This window comes from Pseudorasbora parva, chromosome 12, assembly GCF_024679245.1.
Source record: "Pseudorasbora parva isolate DD20220531a chromosome 12, ASM2467924v1, whole genome shotgun sequence".
Taxonomy (NCBI): Eukaryota; Metazoa; Chordata; class Actinopteri; order Cypriniformes; family Gobionidae; genus Pseudorasbora; species Pseudorasbora parva.
Genome location: NC_090183.1, coordinates 6,944,203 through 6,966,685, shown reverse-complemented (window position 1 = coordinate 6,966,685; position 22,483 = coordinate 6,944,203). Strand labels below are relative to the sequence as shown.

General features: G+C 37.4%; 2 protein-coding genes across 8 annotated transcripts in view; both read right to left on the bottom strand.

The window, feature by feature from the left end:
- Nucleotides 1–1,053: 1,053 nt before the first annotated feature.
- Nucleotides 1,054–18,082, bottom strand: rbm26 (RNA binding motif protein 26). Of its 4 annotated transcripts, none has more exons than XM_067458926.1 (24): nt 17,889–18,082; nt 17,710–17,804; nt 17,232–17,350; nt 16,864–17,000; nt 14,886–14,974; nt 14,498–14,745; nt 13,450–13,713; nt 13,115–13,354; nt 12,085–12,225; nt 11,196–11,330; nt 10,927–11,038; nt 10,019–10,178; nt 9,775–9,939; nt 6,666–6,785; nt 6,492–6,557; nt 6,146–6,268; nt 5,987–6,061; nt 5,183–5,350; nt 5,006–5,110; nt 3,922–4,125; nt 3,750–3,836; nt 3,564–3,677; nt 2,506–2,556; nt 1,054–1,819 (listed from the first exon to the last, which is right to left on the bottom strand). In XM_067458926.1, exons 2-24 carry the CDS (start codon nt 17,766–17,768, stop codon nt 1,730–1,732), a joined length of 3,072 nt encoding a protein of 1,023 aa, XP_067315027.1. In that variant the 5' UTR covers nt 17,769–17,804; nt 17,889–18,082; the 3' UTR covers nt 1,054–1,729. The 4 variants fall into 4 exon arrangements, with proteins under 4 accessions (XP_067315027.1, XP_067315026.1, XP_067315028.1 ...); XM_067458925.1 differs by having other exon boundaries at nt 14,886–14,977; nt 17,889–18,081; XM_067458927.1 differs by lacking the exon at nt 2,506–2,556 and having other exon boundaries at nt 14,886–14,977; nt 17,889–18,081.
- A 1,570-nt stretch (nt 18,083–19,652) lies between these two features.
- nbeal1 (neurobeachin-like 1) overlaps nt 19,653–22,483 on the bottom strand; it is a 72,736-nt gene continuing 69,905 nt past the window's right edge. For all 4 annotated transcript variants that reach the window (XM_067458920.1, XM_067458921.1, XM_067458922.1 and 1 more), the window contains one exon: nt 19,653–22,033. In XM_067458920.1, coding sequence (XP_067315021.1) covers nt 21,932–22,033 — 102 coding nt within the window. In that variant the 3' untranslated portion in view covers nt 19,653–21,931. The remainder of the gene's footprint in view (nt 22,034–22,483) is intronic.

Genomic DNA, 22,483 nt, shown 5'->3' with positions numbered 1-22,483 from the left:
CCCACGTTTTCTGGGGTAAACACATTACGTGGTTTATCCTGCCGGAAATGCATTCGCCTCATGGACTCGCAGCTCACGATGAGTCTCAGTTTAACAAATACATCACTTCATTACAGAGTAGTCAGGCTGCGGGAGTCCCTCAGATTAAATAGCCCTATTTAAGAATTGCGATTTACATCCCTCATACACCGCGGAAATCTCCATTGTAACGACACACTAACTGACCCAACAAAGCTTATTAAAATGTTATATTACACTGGGATGGAGGTCAAAGGTCAGTTTTTAACTAGGGGAGGAATGGGACACACAAACACACTCACTTTAGGCCTGCATGTGCGCTGGTGAGAGATCAGGTCCTAGCCACGGACGGAGGGGGGGTACTGGGTGAGGATTGCAGCATGAGGCCGTGTAGGAGGGGGACCGCGTCCACTTAAGGGCCCCCTTGCTGGGCCGGGCGAGGTTTAGTTGGTTGGGGTAAAGCCAAGCTTCATGGCACACTCCAAGAGCAAATCGAATTCTTCACAATTAGCCGAGTTTCCATGACAGGCACCAAGGTGGGAGAGCCACTCACCGACTGCCACAGCTCTGATTGGGTAATTCATTCTCCACTATGCAAATGTGATGCTCTGAGGTTGTAGGGGTGGCCGGATACAAGTAACTGAGATGGTGTGATGGCATAAAGGGTCAACAAATATTGTAAAAACAGGTTTTAGTGTCCCTGCGGGAAAATAGGTGGGCAATTTCATCACAAGTTGACAATGAAATGTCCAAAAACTAGAGAGGCTATCAGGAAAATAACGGAGTCCATACCGATTTGTGACGTTTGGTGATCCGATGTAGTTCAACCTTCATCCATAATAATGTTATTGCTATTGCATCATCACACATGGCCTAATGGGCAGAGACGCACAAGAGTTAGGAGTCGTTTTTTTAAGTATAATAATAATAATATCGATAAACACATTGCTTACCTCATTTTATGCTGTTCGTGTTACATACCTGCTGGTACTGTGGTGCATGATGGATTTAGGAAATTTGCTCTTTTTGTGAGGATTGAGGGTGGGGGTTGAAATGGTCTTTATTCAGCTGTTCAATTTTTTCTTTTTTTTCTCAATGCTGCTTCTGCAGCAGAGCTCTCAATATTTTTTTTTCTCTTTTTTTCCAGCTGTTTTTTTTTTCTAGACCATTTCAATTCTTTATTTTTTTTTACATTTCAAAATTAAACTCAGGTGCTGAATTCAGAAGCAAAGAATTCATACAAACCATTAAAATTCATACATAAAATATGTACACAAAAGCTACATCCTCATCAGGCTGATTATACTAAGGAAAGCGTACAACATGTTTTATAACAAGGCTTCAAAAATGCTCTACTGTCGTCTTTGAAATTGAAACATTCTCCATATTAGTTTCAAACTGTAACATTTTCAGAACTGTTCAAAAGAAATATGGGTCAACGTATTGACCATAAAAAAATAAAAACAAAAGTTAGTCAATGTTTTGACACAATATAAAAATCAATGAGGGCGAGAAACCAAATTATTCATGTTATTTCACAACTCAGTTATTAAATTCACAGCCTTTTGACAGACAATCTCTATGTGCTGCTTAGGTTTGATAAGTAAAATAAAAAAGCCAATGAAATGTAAATTAGATTTTTAAAAACAACCATTTCAAAAATCACAGAACTCAAGAGTGGTGCAGTGCAGCAGGACAGAAGACTTCATCTTCATCTACGCCATGAGCGCGGCTCATTATCGTCTTCCTCTTCGTCATCGTCCTGCAGCAGGGAATCGTCCACAAGCGAATCCTCTGGAAACTGTAACCAATCAGAAAACAGACACTCAGAACCCAATGTATGCTCAATGACAAAACTTTTCCAGGTGGTCAGTCACAACTTGCTGGTCTAAGTGACGTTATATATACACACCATGTGATGGTATCAATGTTTTGTGCTTATACATGTATCTCTCACTCTACATGTGAGCTCTACGTAAGCATATACTTCACACAAAATATAGAGTGGCATGTGTCCTTTATTTATTGAGTAATGTAAGCAATACAAAGATCCTTATAGTTGCTAAGAAACATCACAACTTTCCACCATAGAAAAGATTTCTAATGTCACAGATGGGCATGTATTGGCTATTATGGGCCTGTTTACACCTGGTCACTTCATGCGTTTTCTCTGATCGGATAGCCATCTGATCGTGAGAAGACCAGGTGTAAATGCCCTCTGAAAGGGTTTCAAAGTGGTCCGAGACGCATTCCAGACAAAACTGGACAAATGCATCTTGTTATTTTTTTACTCCACCCAAAATGTTAAAAAAATAAACATGTGAGAGCATTAAAGGCTATATGACAGCACTACTGCAACATGCATCACTGCAGACGAGTAGCTGAGCATCTCTTCACCAAGCCAACGCACAAACTGCCGCAAATGAAGATGCAGACGCTCAAAACACAATCATCTTCATTGAAAGTAGTGAGACTAAATGATCTTACCAGTGCTGATGCCGCTCTCTCCCCTATTGCGGTCTTTGATCTTGAAATTAGCTGATGATAAATAAAATGCAGCTCACAACGGTTGCTTTGGTTGACGTGAGCTAATATTTGGATATAGCGCGAAATTTGAAGATTGTATTTATATTACTTATGCGGAGACACGTTTATGAGGCCACGTGTAAAGGGAACCTTTTTAACAAATCAAGCTATCTGATCAGTAAAAATGCATGAAGTGACCAGGAGTATGCAACAGTTGTAAATGTGGCTCATCCAATTAGAATTTAGCGTAAGCTGAAGAACTGTTTTCTAATGGCTTACATAAAGCTCTGATGCACTGATGACTGCATTTATTATAAATAATCAGATTTTTTGGTGTCCAATAAGTTCTAAATAACAAAAAAATTAAGATGAAGAACCTTTCAGTTTGTATTTTTTTAAGCTATTGGAAAATCCAAAAATTTGTATAACCGCAGAACTGTGTAACATATACAACCATTCAAATGTTTGGGGTTGGTACAATATTTTTTTTTTAATGTTTTTTAACCAAAGTTAGATTTATTTGATCAAAAACATTGTAAGAAAAAGTAATATTGTAAAATATATTTACAACTTAAATTAACGTTTTATTTATATATACTTTAAAAGGTAATTTATGAATTTTCAGCATCATTACTCCATTCTTTAGTATTACATGATCCTTCAGAAATCATTCTGATTTGTTGCTCAAGAAATATCATTATTGTTGTGCTGCTTCATATTTTGTAGAAACTGATACATGCTATTTGTTTGAAATTTCAGTATCATTGTAATTGTCTTTATCATCACTTTTGCTCAATTATGTGCATCCTTGATAAATACAAATATTAAATTGTTTCCAAAAAAAATTACTAACCCCAAACCTTTGAACTAGTGTAAATAAATGTAGTTAAATTTCCTGCAAAAATGAATATGTTGTAATATACAGTTAGATAACTTTCATCCCTAATATCTACAATACAAATAGCTACATAAAAGACTGACCAAAATACACTTCAAGTGAACAGTGATGAAGGCCGTACCTCCTCATCCTCAGGTTCAGCCTCATCCAGGTCTGTTGTGTTGAGGGAAGTCGTGGGCTTGTGCCAGGCCAACCGCAGCTCCTGATTATTTAGCCGAATGCCGTGGATGGCTGCCTGAGGAACAGAGCTGAAGTTTAGAGGCGTGCATGTATGTGTATACTGATGGTTATGGGAACATGTTAGTACCTGTTCAGCCTCTCCGCGGGTTTTGTATGTAATGATGGCACTAAGTCTAGAATCCTCCATCTGGCAATCTTCAATCTCCCCATATTGCTGGAGGTCAGTGGGAAAAACGGTTATGAGTCCAAGACATTTCCCATAAGAAGTGTGATGCAATGTGCCCTTTAAAGTTACTTACTGCAAAGTGCGGCAGCAGGTCGACTCGATCTGCCTCAGTGAAACCGCTGATCTCTAAAGCTCTGGGTCGATGATCCACCACAGCGTGATTTGGAGCTCCTCTCCCGCGCCCTCGAATCCCTCGGCCGCGGCTCCTCAGAGCCCCCCGACCCCTGGTGTGGGCCCCCCTCCCACGTCCTGGGGTCAAAAGTCCCCTTTTGGCAGCCTGAATTTAAAGAAAAGATCTAATACAAGCTTATAGAGTTTAAGTAGCACTATAGTGCCACCTGGTGGAAGGTTTGAGAATGAGTATAAGAAATAAAACAAATCCAGGGAGCATGCTTTGCTAGCTTTGTCTACAACCCATTTACAATTTGAATAATAGTATTGCAGTTTTATTTAATGCCATCAAAAGCATCTTCATGGCAAAAAAAAGTTACATAAATACAATAAAATTACAATTAAAAATTCAAAAACTAACATTTCTTTAACATTAACATTTGATAAAAATTCTACAAACTCTTCTGGTAAAATCTTGCTAAACAAGTTCCTAAGTAAACTTACTTCGTTAAAAAAATGTCTACTTAAAATAAAAGCAAAACCACAATCTGAAGTTTTATTTCTCATGCTACTAATTGAATTGGAAAATGCAATGTGTTACAATGAGACAAAAAATAAATCAATAAAAAAAAGATCAGATACTGTATGTCAAAATATGTATGCAAAGTCTTGCGATCTTATAGACCTGCTACTTGTTCCATGTAATGTGTGATGTGCTTCTTTGCCCTTCATGGGTTTCTTTGTTCATTAAAGTATTAGCTTTTTTTATTGCAATAACTTCAAGTAAATATGACTTTAAATGTTTCTTTAGTCTTCAACACTGTGGACACGACGACTAGATTGTTGTTTTTGCTGTAAAGAATTGTATGTACTATGTAAAAACTCTTTTATCCAGACAATGTCTTTTTCATGGGAAGCAAAAAAGTAGCACATATTAAATGTTTCAAGAGCAAATGCAAAAACATCAGGATATACATTTTAGCTGTAAATACAAGAAATAAACCAAAAAGTGAGGAGAAGAAAGTAGTTGTCTCCTTGTGAAATACCTCTAACTGCAGCTGAGTGTATCTGATCTTGAGTTCGGCAGTGTCCTCTCCTGCCTGCACTTTCTTATAAAGGTCCAACTCTGTGTCCAGGAGCTCCTTCTGAGCCTGCAAGTGGAGATGCATCAGGATATACATATGCAGGAAAATTAATGTCGATTATCTGGTGTTTGAGTGTACCTGGGCTTTACTCTTGACTGCGGTCCTCAGGACATTAGCACTGGACAGTCCTTTTATCTCCTCCTGAAGTTTAGTGATGCTGTTGGTAAGGGTAGTGAGGGTCTGCATGATCAGAGCTTTATCCTCCACCTTCATAGACTTGTTCTTCTCCAGCTTAGATATCAACAGCTGAACATGACACACACAAGTCTCAGTCATCTCAGACGCAGTTGTTTATATACAAAGTTATTAAAGCCAAAGTCCAGTTACATTTCTAAATCAAACCCTCACATAAGCCTGCTGATATAAGATGCAAAGAAAAACTTTGATTTATGAGCTTTACACAAGGCTCACTTCCAAATACTTATTCCCATCCCTCGTTAGTAAACTGTGACAATTATTATTATTATTTTTTTAAGTTCTTAAACATTTTCTCAGCACTTGTGGTAATCAAACCAGTGCCGGCATAATACAAAGATGCAGTTCCATACAAATGACATAAACTATAATAGTGCTTGAGATAACTCAAGGCATTATTAGTTTTGTACAATATGAACATTATATAATTTAAAAGTTTGGGGTTGGTATAATTTTGCAAATGTTTTGGTCTCTTATGCTCACCAAGGTTGCACTGATTTAATAAAATAATAAAACAGTAAACACAAGTCATTTTGTGAAGTATTACAATTCAGGGTTAACTTTTATATTTTTATATATTTTAAAATGTAATTCATTCCAGAGGCCAAAGCTGAATTTTCAGCATTACTCTAGTCTTCAGTGTCACATGATGAATTAATATAACATGCACAACAATTAATGACACACCTTCTGAGTCTGAATGTGCTTCTCCAGAATCTCCTGTTTCTTTTTCCTAACGTCCTGCTGAAGTTTCATCGCCTCCTGGTGTAGAATAGAGCCAGAGTTCACAAACACTGCCAAAAGAAGCTACTAGCAAGTTGCCTTTTCCACCAAAATTACACAAACCTGTTTTCTTTTCAGGGCATCCTCTGTGCTAGCACTTATCCCAAATGGCACCCCCTTCTGGCCAGCTTTCAGTGCAGCTGGGTTATAAACAGTCTTAGTTAGGCCAGTAGACGTGGAAAAGACCTGTAAAGAAACATTTGTTAAAATATGCTTTGCTTTACATTACATGTAAACGATTAGAAGGGGCTCAAAAGAAGCCAGTGATTCACAAAATAAGCCCACAATCACAACATTCAACACAAACATGTCAAAGTGGGAGGTTCTTGGACAAAAGCTGAAATGTAGACTAGACTTTATGCTAACAGTACAAAGCCTGGCTATAAAAAAAAACTAGACAAAAACAAACCTTTCCTCCAAGACCAGGTGGTTTCGAGAAACCCAGACGCTCCTTCACTGAAGCCTTGGTTGTATTCTGAGAACAGAAACACAGACATGCTGAGATCTAAGACAACATTGGAAGACTAAGCCAATCCAACAACATTACAGCCTAACTAACACACATGATCAGAAACACAGTCACCTGTGGAGCGATGCTGGGGCCTTGTGGGGACTCGGGGTGGCCTGTGGGCAAGGGTCCAAGCCGGTCTTTCACGGACTGTTTCGATGTGGTCACTGCAGGCTCCTGAGCAGACTGTATGCTCTACAAACAAATAACATGGCTTCTATAATCAGATTTTAACGCTGGAACCATCTGCTCTATCATAGTATCACTGTTGTGTGTATTGGGAAAACATCATGCCCGACGTATTTCATGTGACAATATTGTAAAAAATTGCCCTAAAAAGCAAAAGGATGTGTACCACAAACAGTATAAAAGTTTTTTGTTTTGTAGAAAAAGGTACTGAAGCATACAGCATGGGTTGTAATTAGCGGTCAATTAGAATAGCCAAGTATGATAAGCTTTTGTACAAATTCTTTATTTCTAAAAATGATATACTATAATAGGATTACAGAACAAAAAGATGCTGAAAACATTCCTTCTCCAGTTCAAATAAAGGTTAAAATTATTTTGGTAATTTTATGTAAAATAAATATTAATTGCACTAACGTGATTGCATTATTGTGCATGCGTTATTTAAATTGTGATAAGAATATAAATTGTGAGAGAGAGATATAATAAATATAATATAATATAATATAATATAATATAATATAATATAATATAATATAATATAATATAATATAATATAATATAATATAATATATGGGGTGTCAAGCGATTACATTTTTTAAAATCTAATTACATGATGTGGTGATTAATTAATCAAATCAAATTTGGCTGAGAAATTGCTCCTAAAAGATAATTTAAAGTCTGTGTAAAAAGTCAAATAGACATTACAAAAAGTAGCTTCAGAAAAAAATGTTTGGGGGTTTTACCTTTAATGTTTGACTTAATATGGAAATATTAAATCTTTTTTAATGAAATTATACTCTAAATAATAAGAAAATAAAACTGCCAGTAGGTGGTGATAAATGTCTAATGAAGTCACTCATTTGATTCATTCAAACGGCTGATTCATTTAGTTTTTGATTCAAGTGAAGTAGCCTAAAAGTTTCTCTTTATGGTCAATTGAATCATTGGTTTATTCGATTCGTTCAAAGTGCGGATTCAGAAATGAAATTTCTGTATTGCTCTGTATTGTCTTTATATTTTCATGGGCAGAATTGAGCAAAACAGACAAGTGTCTACAACAGTTTAATAAAATATATAAATAAATATTGTTTTGTTTAAAGGTTTTCGTCCACTGGAGGACGCCTATTCTAAACGGCTCGCGAGTACCGGGACTTTTATTATGACGGGACGGGACACAGTCGCCGGGCGCCTGCACTGCTGCTTTTTCCGGTCAGGTAAAACAGCTATTTTTATCATATCAGATACATTTAAGGGGTCAAGGGCTTTGGCCATCCGTCCACTCTCTTCCCTGAACTGAAGTAGTGGGCTGTACTTTCCACACGATTGACATCAGGTTCAAGTACGCCAGGCTGGATGGTGGTTATGTTGCCCGCATACCACCTCCCATGGCCGAGACTGGTATTACGATACCTGGCGGGCCGGGGCTAGTAATGCTACTGCTAATTAAGGTTGATATCTCTGCAGCACTATAACTTGACATTTTTTTAATGACATCATCACCCTTATTTCTTCTCATTCTTTTGATGCGTGTAGGTCATTTTTTGGATATTTTTACCTCAATTTTTACAGATGGCACCTTTAAGATCAGTATTGCATTTGCACTTGTGAGAAACAGAACTCATGAGACATTGCACACATTACTCGTGAGATATTGCTCATTTATCATGATGTAAATCTGAGGGGGTTTTCACACAGGCAGTTTAGTTAGAAACAGGGTATGGTTCTGTATGAATAAGAAGGGTATGAATAAGAAGTAATGTAAAAGCTGTCATGCGAACTGCATTCTATAGGCTTCATCACACAGTGAGTTGTTCTGCATCATATTCTTCATCAATCAACTGAATGAAATGTAAGATGACCTAAGTAGGTCTGGGGCGTTAAAGAGCGTTATTTTTAATGTGTTTTTTTTACCATAACTAATTAATCATCAATCAATAAACATGTTAAAAACAGCCCTAATATATAATTTCTGTAAGTAATTGTTATATTGGAATTACTCTGCCTAATAGCCCATGAGAATGCTCCTGTAAACATTAAATTGATTTTAATAATTTGAATGTACTTAGCACCAAGCAATAAGAAAATACAAGTATAAAATCGGGACTCGGTATCAGCAGATATTCAATATTCAAAGACTGATCGGATTAAATAATTAAGACAAATAACTTGATTGGGACAATCACTTAAGCACAGTCAGTTATGTTTTAAGTGAACGTAAACAGTTGAAAAAGAAGATTCACATGTAATAGTATGTGGATCAGTGTGTCAGGTCTTAAAGCAACAGCAGCCAAATATACCTGCTGCCAAATAATATATATCAATATAAGATAATATTAAAAATACCAATATGGCATTGATGTCAAAATTAGCTAGTAACAAGCCACAGGAGCAAAAAAAGTTAATGTCAAGGTGTGTGTGTGTGTGTGTGTGTGTGTGTGTGTGTGTGTGTGTGTGTGTGTGTGTGTGTGTGTGTGTGTGTGTGTGTGTGTGTGTGTGTGTGTGTGTGTGTGTGTGTGTGTGTGTGTGTGTGTGTGTGTGTGTCTTTAATATACATTTAATCACAATTAAATTTTAACATTTTTGTGCACTGGTCACTAAACCCCAAATAGATCAACAACTAATTTACACCTGATTGAAGACAGTTTTGCAGAACGGTTTCATTTTCGAACGTGATAGGGAGAATAATGATCAGATATTTATTTAAATGTTATTATTAATTTGTGTTTACGTTGCTAAAATAGAGCGCTTGGCTACAGCTACAGAGAAACTGGTAGACAGGCAGCAGACAAGTCACCAATTCTGAGTTTCGATGTCACTTCACAGATTCTACCAGCACGGTTCAGCACAATTAGACAACAGCAATTAAAATTTCGGGCAGAGAGCGGTTTGTAAACGTGCCGTGGAAACAAAACTGGAACCATTCCTTATGATTCTAGGAACCAGTTGGCCCAGCGGTAGAAAAACGGCTATAGCATGTTGACTGGAGGTTTCATACCAGATGTGGAGTGGTGTGTATGTGTTCCACTGTGTCCTCTCTGTGCCAGTTTACTCTGATGAAGCGGTTGTTGAGTACCGCCTCGGTGCTCTGTATGGCCCGCTTGGCTTCTTCAGGGGAGGCAAACTGAATTAGCGCCCCCTCTGGGTCATTATTGTATGCCACCTAAAACAGAGGTAATATGCCTATAAGCCTCACATATCACAATTGACTTTTAACCACAGGCTTATTTGAGTTACAGTACCTGTAGATTGACGATGGTGCCAAACTTGCTGAAGTGCTCATTAAGTTTGCTGATGTTGTTGAGTTCAGGAGGAATCTGACGAATGGCCAGTTTGGTGTTTATTAGAGAGTAGGGCCCTTTTCTTTGAAAGCTGTGGTGGTTGGGTTTGTTGAAGTTTGGTCTGAGGAGCAAAAGGGACACGTTTTAAAATACATGCATAAGGTAAAAAAATAAAAGAAAGCCTGAAGAGATGCAACAAATGTACCCTGTGCCAAAAAATCCTGCTTATTTTATTTGGCTGCATAAACTTCAAATTTGGACTTAAAGGGATAGTTCACACAAAAATGAAAATTCTGTCATCATTTACTCTCCCTCAAGTTGTTCCAAACCTGCAAGAATTTCTTTCTTCTGCTGAACACACAGGAAGATATTTGGAAGAATGTTTGCATACAAGCAGAGTTAGAGCCTCATTGGTTACCATAGTAGGGAAAAAAATACTATGGTAGTCAATGGGGCTCAAAATCTGCTTATATACAAACATTCTTCCAAATATCTTCCTTTGTGTTCAGCAGAAGAAAGAAATTCTTGCAGGTTTGGAACAACTTGAGGTAGAGTAAATGATTGCAGAACTTTCATATTTGGGTGAACTAACACTAAGCATTTGCAGAGATAGTAGTGTATAAGGAACACTGTACATTTTCAGCAACATGCAATAAAGAGGCTAGAGATGTAAAATATTGGTACATTAAATTTTCACTGTAGAAAAAAAAGGGGGGGGGGGGGCAAATTTTAAGTTTTTGACTTTTGGTCTTCTAATGCTCCAGTTATGTACTGAAATGTTCATATTAAACAGATGAAATCTCAAATAATTCCCCCTTAGTTTTGTCAAATTGTTAATTAAATAAATACTGTTTATAAAAACAACTTACTTGTCAAACCAGGGTTTCTTAGCAGGAATCGCTCCATCATGCGGTCCTGCTCCTCTCTTCCTGGAATCCGACTCTAAAACTATCCGAGCGCTGTTGCTATTTGACATTTTCTCTGAAAGAAATACACCCACAAAAAGGGAAGAAAAAAGATGAGAAAATCTAATAGGTACTTGACAACAGCTGGTTTAAAGTCACACAGGAAGAAAATTAAGCAAAAGGTTTATTGTATTCAAATTCTGAGTTTAGCAGAGGCCAGTGCTCATGGTTACCTCTGTGGGGGAGATCAACCTCACCCATGGTCAGACCAATCAGGTTGGGCCGCTGAGCATTGACTCGGTGTCTGTACATGGGCCGCGAGGTCATGCTTGGGGCTTCAGGATTATACACGTCTGGCTCAAATGAGTCTACAGACAAATAACAACAACAAATTTAAAAAAAAACAATCATCAGCATCTCTATTTATTTTGTATGTAAACTACCAAAGACTATATATGCAAAGATGGTTCACTCCTATTACTTATGAATAGGAGAAACTACAATGCACAATATGTCCCGCCTTCTAAATAAAATAACCAAACACCAGTTGAGCATAAAAAGCAACATTTATGCTTTATGGTCATTTATTCAGATTTTGTGAGAGGCTACTTACTGCAGAGCCATTACCTCTGAGATTTCTATTTCAAATAAATGCAGTTCTTATAAACTTTATGTTCAAAGAAAACTGATAAAACTTTCCACAAAAATACAAAATATTTGTTTTTATACAAAATAAGTTTTTTCATATATATATAAATAAATTGATATTCAGCAATAATGTTACAAAAAAATCCAATATTTTAAATGTTGAAATAGCTGTTCTTTTAAACCTTGTTGTGTTTTCCGCATCTACCTGTTCTTCAACTTATGTGTACAACTTACAACTTATGTGTACAACTTAATCAAGGCTTCTTGTAACAAAACCAGTTAATTTACAGATGATTTACATATATCCTCTTATGTGTCCAGGCTCAAGTTATGACAGTCAAGCAATCACTGTATTAATAATAATAGATTTTATTTATAACGCACTTTTCATTCTGAAGAATCTCGAAGTGCTACACAGGAAAATATACAAGTGCTAACAAGTGCTACACAGAAGCCACCGCTAAAAGCACTTACCCGAAGTGAACAGGGGTGGTGGAGGCTGGGTTATCGGAGGCCGGATCCCTGATGTGACTATAGTCGGCACAGAGCTTGTCATGGAGTTTGGAGGTGCGTCCATACCAGAGGGCTGCAGGGCAGGAAGAGGAGGAGGAGGACCTGAAAGAGACAGGAACAGAAAATGTATAAAAGACATCCAACATTAAATGACCAATTATGGCCTTTTTCAAAGTCTTGATTTTGTTTTTTGGGTCTACTTGAATAGGTTGTAATGCTTGAATTTTAAAAAAAGACCTTATTTTTTCATAAGTTTAGTTAAGTTTCCATCTCTATCAAGCCCCTCCTTCCAAATAACCACAATGTGCTCTGATTGGTTGGCAGGACCAGTGTGTTGCGATTGGTCAACTGTATTGTGTTTGGGAAATGTCAAACCTCTGACAATAACTGGGTTTCAACACACTACTAACTCAACCAGCCCTCGCGTCTTTATTTACGTATGACTTGGGTGGAATTATTTAAATGAGTAATACTGTAACGTGTTCGTTCTCTGAAGAAAACTCAAGAGTACAACGGAGGTGTTTCAGAAACAGTGACACTGATATAGAGAATAACTCCCGCTGAAGTAGAGACTAAAGAAAGACAAAATGAAAAAGCATAAACGGACCCCTTTAAAGATCAGAGTGAAATGTCTAGACCGGAATTATTATTTTGGTATCATACATAAACCTTTGTGTGTAATGGGTTATTATACAAGTGTTCATAATGTATGTTAAAGAATTATATATTTTCATAAAAAAATTTAAAAGACAAAATGCATTGTAATATTTGCTGATTCCTTGTTACATCTGAAATTGGTTGTTTGCCATGTGTTTTAATTAAATACTTTATAAAGGAATAGAAAATGATTATAAATTTGGTTACAATTATTCATAAGATCATACAATGCATTAGTAAGCAAGATTAATGCATTAAAATGACTTTTAACGCGTCTTATACTACATATAAGGGCTTTAAATAAAGTGTTAGCAATAATTTTTTTTTATCATACCTGCTACAGGAGGCAGGCTGGGAGGCATGGTGCCCGGTGGGGGCACAGGTGGCCTGAGGTTCACTGGTGGAGTCAGGAGTGAGTGAGGAGGCGGCAGACCCGGAGGAGGTGGGCCATCCACTCCAGGAAGAGGCGGTGGCTGGAAAGGTAGTATGCTAGGAAGATTAACATCCTCCACCACCACTGGATCACTTCCATGATCGAAAGGACACATGTCTCCTCGCATGCAGAAGCCTTTTTCTGTCAAGACAACCAAATCAGGAAGTTACCGACATAAGAAAGATGAAAAAGCCTGTGAAAACTGTTCACTGATTAGGGTGTTAAAAATGGCATACCATCATAGTCACGACAGCGTTTCCTTGGTGGGCCACCTCTGCCGAAGGGTGTGTGGTCCTGTGGAAATTCTGACCAGCTCTCAGTGGTGTTGTTCCCGTGGTGGGTGGGGGCGATGACAGTGATGGTGCTACTGAGGGTGGGGACAGGGAAATGAGCAGATGAGCTCCCGGGCGTGAGAGGCGGGGCGGTGTAGCCATCGGTGGTTGGGCCCTCCTGACGCTCAGGACGGTTGTGGTCGTATTTTAACTTTCCAGCATCTCGCTCTAGAAAGGAAAGAAGAGCATTCAACAGGAGCATGGAAAAAAAAAAAGCACTGTACATGATTTAAGTAAAGTACAGTTCTCAGCAATACATGAATACCTATATTCAGCAAGGATGCATTAGATTGATCCAAATTGACAGTAAAGGCTTTTTGAATGCTACAAAAGATTTCTATTTAAAATAAATGTGGTTCTTTTGAACTTTCTAGTCATCAAAGAATCCTGAAAGTTCCCACAAATAATTTGTATATTTGTGTAAAAGTTCAGGACTCTTTGAATAGAAGACTTTGCATTGCATTTATTTGAAATATAAATCTTTTTGCAGCAAAACTTTTTTCAAAATTGATAAGAAGAAATGTTTCTTGAGCAGCAAATCATCATATTAGAATTATTTCTGAAGGATCATGTGACACTGAAGACTGGAGTAATGATGCTGAAAATTCAGTTTTGATCACAGGAATAAATTACATTTTAAAATATATTAAAAAAAAGAAAATGATTTTAAATTGTAGTGTTTCACAATATTTGTGTTTTTTGTGTGTATTTTTTAATGAATGAATGCAGTTTTGATCTTTTTGCGATCTTTTTATTTAAAAATACTTAAACTTAAATGTTTTAGTTTCATTTTAAGCAAATATATATCATGCAGTCTATTAATACAAGTCACAAAATATAAGTCTGTAAGTTTATAGTTTTAGATGGCACATACATAAAGTATTTAGTGTCAAGTATCCACACAAATTCAAATGACAATAAACTACATCTCCAAAGTAAAGTGATGTCACACCTCTGCTTCTGCTCCTAGTGCGAGTTCGTGAGCGAGTTCGTGATCTGCTGCGGTCCCGGTCTCTGTCCCGATCTCTTTCTCTGTCACGAGTGCGGTCCTTACTCCAGCTGCGACTACGACTCCGAGTGAAACTGCGACTGCGTTCTCTTCTGCGGTTATAGCGCTCTCTGTAAGAGTCCCTTCGGGGTGGGTTACGGTCATACTCTCGTTTCCTGGAGCGGTCATCTTTCTTGCGGTCATCTATTCTCCTGTAAATTAATTTAAATAGAACAGAAAATACCAATGAGGTTAGTAAACAAGGCAGCTTAATGTGGGTGTGAGTGTGTAGGATTTGGGAAAAAATTAAAAAATAAAACAATGGCTAATGGCTATCTAACGTTGGTCTCACCTGCTGTCTCGGCTGTATCTGGAGCTAGACGGAGGACTGTGGTTTATTCTTCGGGAGAATTTCTTTTCTCGATCCTCATCTCGGTTTGGCTGCTTTTTAAAAAAAATATCAAAACCATTTAAGACAAAAGGAAACGGACATATGCGAAATTTCAACAATAAAACATTTAAAAGTTTGGGGTCACTAAGAGTTTATGGTTTTGAAAGAAGTCTCTCATGCTCACCTAGGCTGCATGTATTAGAACAAACATTAAGTGAAAACTGTAATATTGTGAAGTATTATTACAATTTATAATACATGTTTTCTATTTAAACATACTATAAAATGCTATTAATTAGGGTTGTGCCGATGGACGATATCATCGTCCATCGTGATGGCTCTGCGACATCATGATGGAGAAACACCATCGTGATGCCACGCCCCCGCCCCGCTGCGAGTCAACACACCAGAGTATGTGAGCGGAGTGGAGCGGCGGCAATTTCCCCTCCAAGCTCTTTCTAAGCATTCAAGAATCCCTCCGCTCCAGCTCCGCTCCGGGTTCACCATCTCCCTCTCCCCGCCTCGCTCACTGATATCAGAAACACCGCTCCGTCTTCGCTCCGAGGAAATTTGCGGCTAATAACTGCTAAAGTATTTTAGTAAGTTCTGAAATATCACTATAAAGTTTGGTTTATAACCTACATTAACTGAAAAAAATTATAAAAAATAAATAATAGGAGATTAAGAGCCTAGTTTCAACGTGGTTTATTGGAACATTTGTGTGCATTTTCCCCCCACTATGCCAAACTGGCTTTATCAAAAGTTAAATATCATTGATGCTTTTTGCAGTGCTAATTTGTTTGTATGTTTGGAAGTTTGGAAAGATGAACGTTTTCATTAGTTATTTTATCTACGGATCAATTCAGATGTCTGCTCATTCAAAATCATATAATAGAATATAATAACTGTATAGGCTACCTACTGGCTACTGATAACTGTATGCAGGTAAGCACTACAAGATGTTTTTGAATGCATTAGAGAGAACGATTAATTCGTGTGTGAATAAGTGCTACCTGTTTAAAATGCGCTTTCACCCGAACATATTCCGTATGAGGTTAAAAAAAATCCCTTAAACTTTAACATCCCGCTCATGCCCATCGCCGTGAGCATCTGTAGCCTATAACGCTGGTTGTTTACCGTGTGAGTTCTGAACACTGAACCATGCTTATTTAAATCTTTTCGTTTCTACACATATTAGGCTACATTTTTGTCATGTCTGTGACATGCCTGCTGAGTTTCAGTTTATTTGAGACGCGCTCAAGTTCATGATCATTGAAAGCGATCGCTTCCGCGACCTCATAGTCTAGGCTACTTAATTGCTTCTTATTAATTAAATACATGCAATTGGCCGAAGAAATCTTTATTAAAATTAAGATACAATTTATACAAAACGAAAGAAAGGCTTTTTACAAAACAAAACTTAATATTAAACTAAATATAACCACCAAAATCATTTCTGACCCACTCGCATCTTTGCACTTATCATAATCAGATGAAATTAAAAAATAATATTAGGATATAATATTTAAACATAAATTAAAAACATTGTTTAATGGCTACAACAAGTATAGTAAGCTACAGATTTATGTTATGTCTGAGCTGGATTTGAACGAACATCATTTGGCCGGCGGGTTCATGAGCGCGCGCCTGCGGATTATTGAGCTGATCACACCGGCTCCGCTCCGCTCATTACTCATTACAGGCTCGTTCTCGACAGAACGGCCACGTATTCAAAAATGGTCGGGTTTAAATGGGGCTCGGGCTCATAATTACAGTTAATGTGTTGGGCAGGGCCGGTCTCTCGGGTGCATTGGCTCGGGTAGGGTCGGTCTTGATTTTTTTGAACTGATCTAAGCTCTAGTTCGAAAAAACGAAAACGAAACTAAAATATTCGTTTTTCGTCAAACTGACTTTGGCTAAACTGATCTCTTTATTTTACCTCCTCTCTCTTTGTTTCATCTTTTTCTGTGCGCTGGTGAGTTTCAGTTCTACTTGTGGAAGTTAGCTGCTCTGGTTGAGGTAGGTAACTCTTTGCATTCACAGCTTCAAAAAGCTTATCCACAAATGTCTGTGTCTCTGAAAACAAAATTAAACATGTTAACAACATAGGGGTTCGGTTCAGACAGTGCAGCAATATAAACACAGAAAAAAGTGACATGGAACTGAAGCAGCTGTCAGCCAAACAATGTCAAAGCAACTTCAGATAATTAATAACAACCTCCACCTTGCCAGACTATTATTCCCCTTGGTTTAGCAAAAGCCAGTAAAGCAAACTGCATATCTTTAGAACATTATATTGGATTGTACCTTTCTGGAGAAATACATCCAACTGGTCAATGCATAGTGCTTTCAACTCCTTCTCAGATTTGTCTTTCTTCACCAAGGCAACCACATATTTCGCCAGGGCAGAAGGGTCAGCATCACATCTGTGGGACAGATACATACACTTCATTTAGAAGATTCACCTGCACGTCGTATCCTTGATATGACAACCTATAATATCTTTACAGCAAATTTAAGCCTTCTGTACAATAGACAACTAACAACTGCTATTTATTAACTCATAACTACTAAGAAAATCAGGTTCAAGCATGTAGTAGTTATTACAACTTAACACCAATGTACAAAAAGAGAGTTCCTGAGTCAAAGCATTTGTCAATAATAGTTTAAGTCACACAAAACTGACCTCACTGACGTTCAGGAAGATTTCAGTATCAATAATTAGCATGCAACATCACTGTGCGAGGCTCATTTTAATGCACAATGCATTCGCAGCATCACTTACATGGGTTCAAGAGTTTTCGAGAGCCATGTCTTCAAGGCATCGAGGTTTTCAATGATCATTTTTCAGGGGAGGGCTGTTTTTCTGCAGCTATGCCCCTGCGAGAGTGATCAACAACAGTGAGTTTATAGTCTAGTCAGGATATAGTAATGTGTTTGTACTGTCAGGCCTCATTCACTCACCGCCCTCATAAACTCCGGCAGGAATATCACATCTAATTGTACACCAGTCAGGGAAGACAGCCGGAAACTTATAGCTTAGATGCGGTCTTTAATTTAAGAGTTGGTTGGGGTTGGTTTCTGTGCCGATGCGAACGAACTGTCCGCCACACTTTCAGCTCTTTCTTACTTTCGAGAAATGGCGACTGTTTACTCTCGCGGACAGATCTCGCGAGAGCCCAACGACGCACACGGTCACTTCCAGAGTTTCTTAAAGGGGCAGTCTAGGCAGAATCACACTTGAATCAAATACTAGCTACATTATATGCAAATGTTATTTTTATTTTTTACTTTTGTATTATTTGAATTATTTTATACATACTACCGAGCATGTAATGTGATCATTAACCAACATCAGAGAACCGTGAACATAATTGTATTATTATTATTTACTTATTTTTATTATTGACAAATTACTAACCTAAAATCTAAGGGCTTACTTCAAGTAAATATATTATGTCAAAGAGGTTCAGATGAAAAAAAAGTTGCATAAATATAAAATTAATTTTCATATTTTAATGTGTTTGAAAGAGAAAAGCATTACAAAGACACAATAATACATGGTTAAATGGGTCACTAGTAATAATTCAAATTATAATTAATGTGATCATCAGGAATTGCTTCTGTAAATGTATAGCAATATTTTTTTATAAAGGAAAATGTAAAAAAAAAAAAAATTTAAATAGCAGGCTAGTATTTATGAACATTTTACTGCCATTGTGAGAAAAGGTAATCAATAAAAAAGTAAATGCTGTCTGATTAAGAGCATCTCGCTTTTATAACAATCACATATTTTATTTTGTGACAACTGTCGTGGCAAATTCTAAGTTCTTGATTGTCTCCGGTGCTTTAAAGAAAATCTCTCAGAGTCGAAGTTCCAGGTCTCAGAAGAAATGAACTTTATTTTATGAACAACAAAGTGAGATGCCAGCTGAACATCTGACCATCTCTTCCTTAGCTCACACTTTTATACAGTTCTAGCTCATGACCTCATTGCAGGTGCATTACTCCCCACACTCTTTGCCACAGTTGCTCTATTCATAAACTTATCTAGTCTTCTTTGTAATGGTGGCCGACTGCCACTAGTTTTTCTTTCTCATCCATTAGGCATCATTCTTTTTACAGTCACCTCATAGTTTTTTCCACAATTATATATATTTATCTGTGGACCATCCCCACCTTCCCAGTAGCATGAGTTTCCCAGCGCTCTTCACCAATTTTTTCCCATACAATTAATGTAATATCTCGGTGCTCACACTTTTATGTTACAACTAATACAATATCTCTTGTTTCTCACGCCTTGGATGTTTTTTTTTTTTTTTACAAGCGACAGACCTTGATTTGTTGGTGCTCAGCCGAGGCCAGCTTATACAGCAGCTAAGGCCTAGTGAGGCCTACTAAGGCCTAATGAAAATGAATTTCTTCTACACAAACTTGTATTGTTCTAATGTTTATTTTTAGGCTACTTGTCTCATGTCTGTATTATTTTATACATAAAATATGCTATTACTATCAAGTTGTTGTATCAGGTCCTGTTTCACACTAAAATATATTTGTCATACTGTATGACTCAATAATGAAAACAAAATCGAATAATTTGCCATTGTGGCTCATATATAAAACAAGAAATGAGAGTGTGAAGATCCACTACAACTCATGATAAAAATATATTTATTAAATTATTAATTAAAATTATTATTAAGTAGAAAAAAAAGCTTAAAACATCACTGACTTTTTCAACAGGACTTTAATGATAAATCTTCACGTATAACAAAGCATTTTCTCTGTACAGATCAAGGAGACATTTAAAACAATCTCATACAACTTGTCGTACCTGGGAAGTGCAAAACAAATACAATTCATAGACAGAAATAAAATTCATGCTGTACATTTCATACTGGATTCATAAATAAGCACAGATATACACACATATCAATTACTGACGGCTAAAATAAAAGCAGCTCAGTAAGTCGCCGGTCTGACATGACGGACAAGTCGCTGCTGAAGTTTGTCTGGCTGTCCACAGGGGTCACGAAAGGTCATGCTATAGAGTTTGCATCATGGAGTCTAATTTCCATGACGAAAGAGAATAAAAAGGCACTCCATTCGTTTAAAAGGAAGAAAAACACATATACATATAAAGAGATATGTGAATGGAAACAGCCACCTTGTGAATCTCCGGTTTAAAAAAAAACAACAACAAAAATTGAGAATCTAACAAAAGCAGGATTTAACAAAGAATAAATGCAAAGAAATCAAAGCATCAATTTAGATTTCTTCCTATAATTACATAAGAAACAAGCATATGCAGGGAGCACTTTGTGACAGGAAATAAAACAAACATAACATCCCGATTTAGACTTCAAATCTAAACTTCAGCACCATTCCAAACTAAAGCACATATATGGAAGAACATACAACACACACCAAACAAAACAGACATCCTGATAAAGACATCTGCATTTTGGTATTAGTATATTCATTAATATCTTCATATTACTGTTCACTTACAAGTTTCAAAACAACCGTCCTTTAATAAAGGAATGAAGTGTGTCACTCACAAAGACATTAGTTTAAAAAAAAAAAATTGTCCTTTCAAAAAACACTATGGCAAAGATAGCTTCCACAAAAATACCAGTTATCACCACAATGGTAATATAGTAATTTTGGTATTAACAAATGTAAAAGGCTTCTGAAAGCATCTTACACTTCATATGGTTTTACCATTGTGACTATAATTAACTAAGGCATTTTGCCAGAATCTATGGTTACTATGGTATATTTCTGTAAGGGAAACAAAAACACATGTACACACATAGTACGCTGAAGAAATAAAAACTGCATATGGAGGAGCAAGAATTCAGACGTCAATCAGTAACTGAATTCTCTAGAAGGCCTGAAAGTTTACCTGCATAGTAAACGAAGACTGCATGGCTTAGAAATATAAAAGAGGAGAGGAAACAGCATCTCACCTGACTATCTGATTACGCGGCATTGGTTCTTGTTGTCCCGTGGTACACAAGTACCCCCGCTCCCCTATGTAGTGCTCGGTTTGGATACTAGGAAGACTGCGGAGCATGAATTAGCCAGTGGAATGCTTCGATAAGCCTCATCAGAGGGACAAACCGTATTGCTTACCATCTCAAAGCCCTTCAAACTTTGCCCACTTTGTATTTGTAGTGTTTTATCCCAAAAAAAGTAACTGCAGAGGCAACGAATCAAACTGTAGTACTGCATGTACATCCACAACACATTTAAATCTCGAAATCTTGCATTCTTCATTGAAATAACTACATCGCGATTCAAGTAATGAATGACAACATTCAACAGTTATGCACAAAAAAATACAAAAATTCAACCTCAGCACTCCACACACGTTATAAAATGAAGCCGTGTATGATGCGTTGGTCTATTGGAACAGAATATGTCATACGTACTGTGAATTATACTGGTGTAAATTATCGTCAACGTGTCAAGGTCTGTGCCAAAGCAAGACTGTGCAAATAAATAATGCCTGTGTCCACTGATAAAACAATCAAAAAAACATCCAAAAGTTACGCAAGATCGCATATGAAAGGCCACTGACACTAAATGAATAAATGGACACATACTACAAATCCACATAAAATGCATATGTGAACGTAGACGTGGAAGAGACAAAACCATATGGTTGATGGTAACAGTGTGGTAATGATATGTGGGCATGGTGGAAAAAGACAGAGGGCAGGGTCTGGAGGATCAACATTAGGGTTTTACAGAATTCAGACAAATATAGTTAAATGGTGCCTGCACCAGTCCAACTACACGTTTACACCAACACGTACTAGGGAACATGCATACGTTTTGCAACACACACACACACAAATACATTTGCATAAAGGTGCTAAAAAGTCCTTCTTATTGTTTCAGAGTGAGGAGAGCCATCCTCCAAACTGAAACAATGAATTTGGGTGGCTGACAGGGCAGTGGGCCAATCAGGCAGGAAGGCTGTGATTTAGGGGGCGGGGTCAGGGCTGCTCTTGGGTGTGATACTCTGTTTCTCCAGACGAGATCTGAGTGAGACGCTTACTGGAGCCCCAGAGTTTCCTCGTAATTTGGCCAGAACGCATCTGAGGAACGGAGAGGAGAGGAGAGGAGAGGAAAGGAGAGGGCAGTGGAGGATAAAAGGAAGAGGAGGTGAACAGTGGGAAAAAAAAGATGATTGATGAGTGCATGTGAGATCATCTGTGTTGGATTCACTTTGAGGTTAGTGCAAAATCATAAGGTACATTTCAAGTGAGGTAACTCAAAAAAGATGAGATAAGGAAATGATAATTGTATGCACTGACTATGTGTATATACAAACCCAAAAGCCAAAAATACTCTCTATTCAAGTACACAAACACAGACGGAAATGCTTTGCGAACGAGTTTCAAGCGCATGGCCCTGCTGCACACACTTGAGTGTTTTCCATTTTTTTTTGCCTGAGGCCTTAACCAACCTGTCAAATGCTGTGTGATATTTGAAGGAAAGAGATTTAAATATGTCAAGTGTGATTGACTTTAACTTGCTGAGAAAGA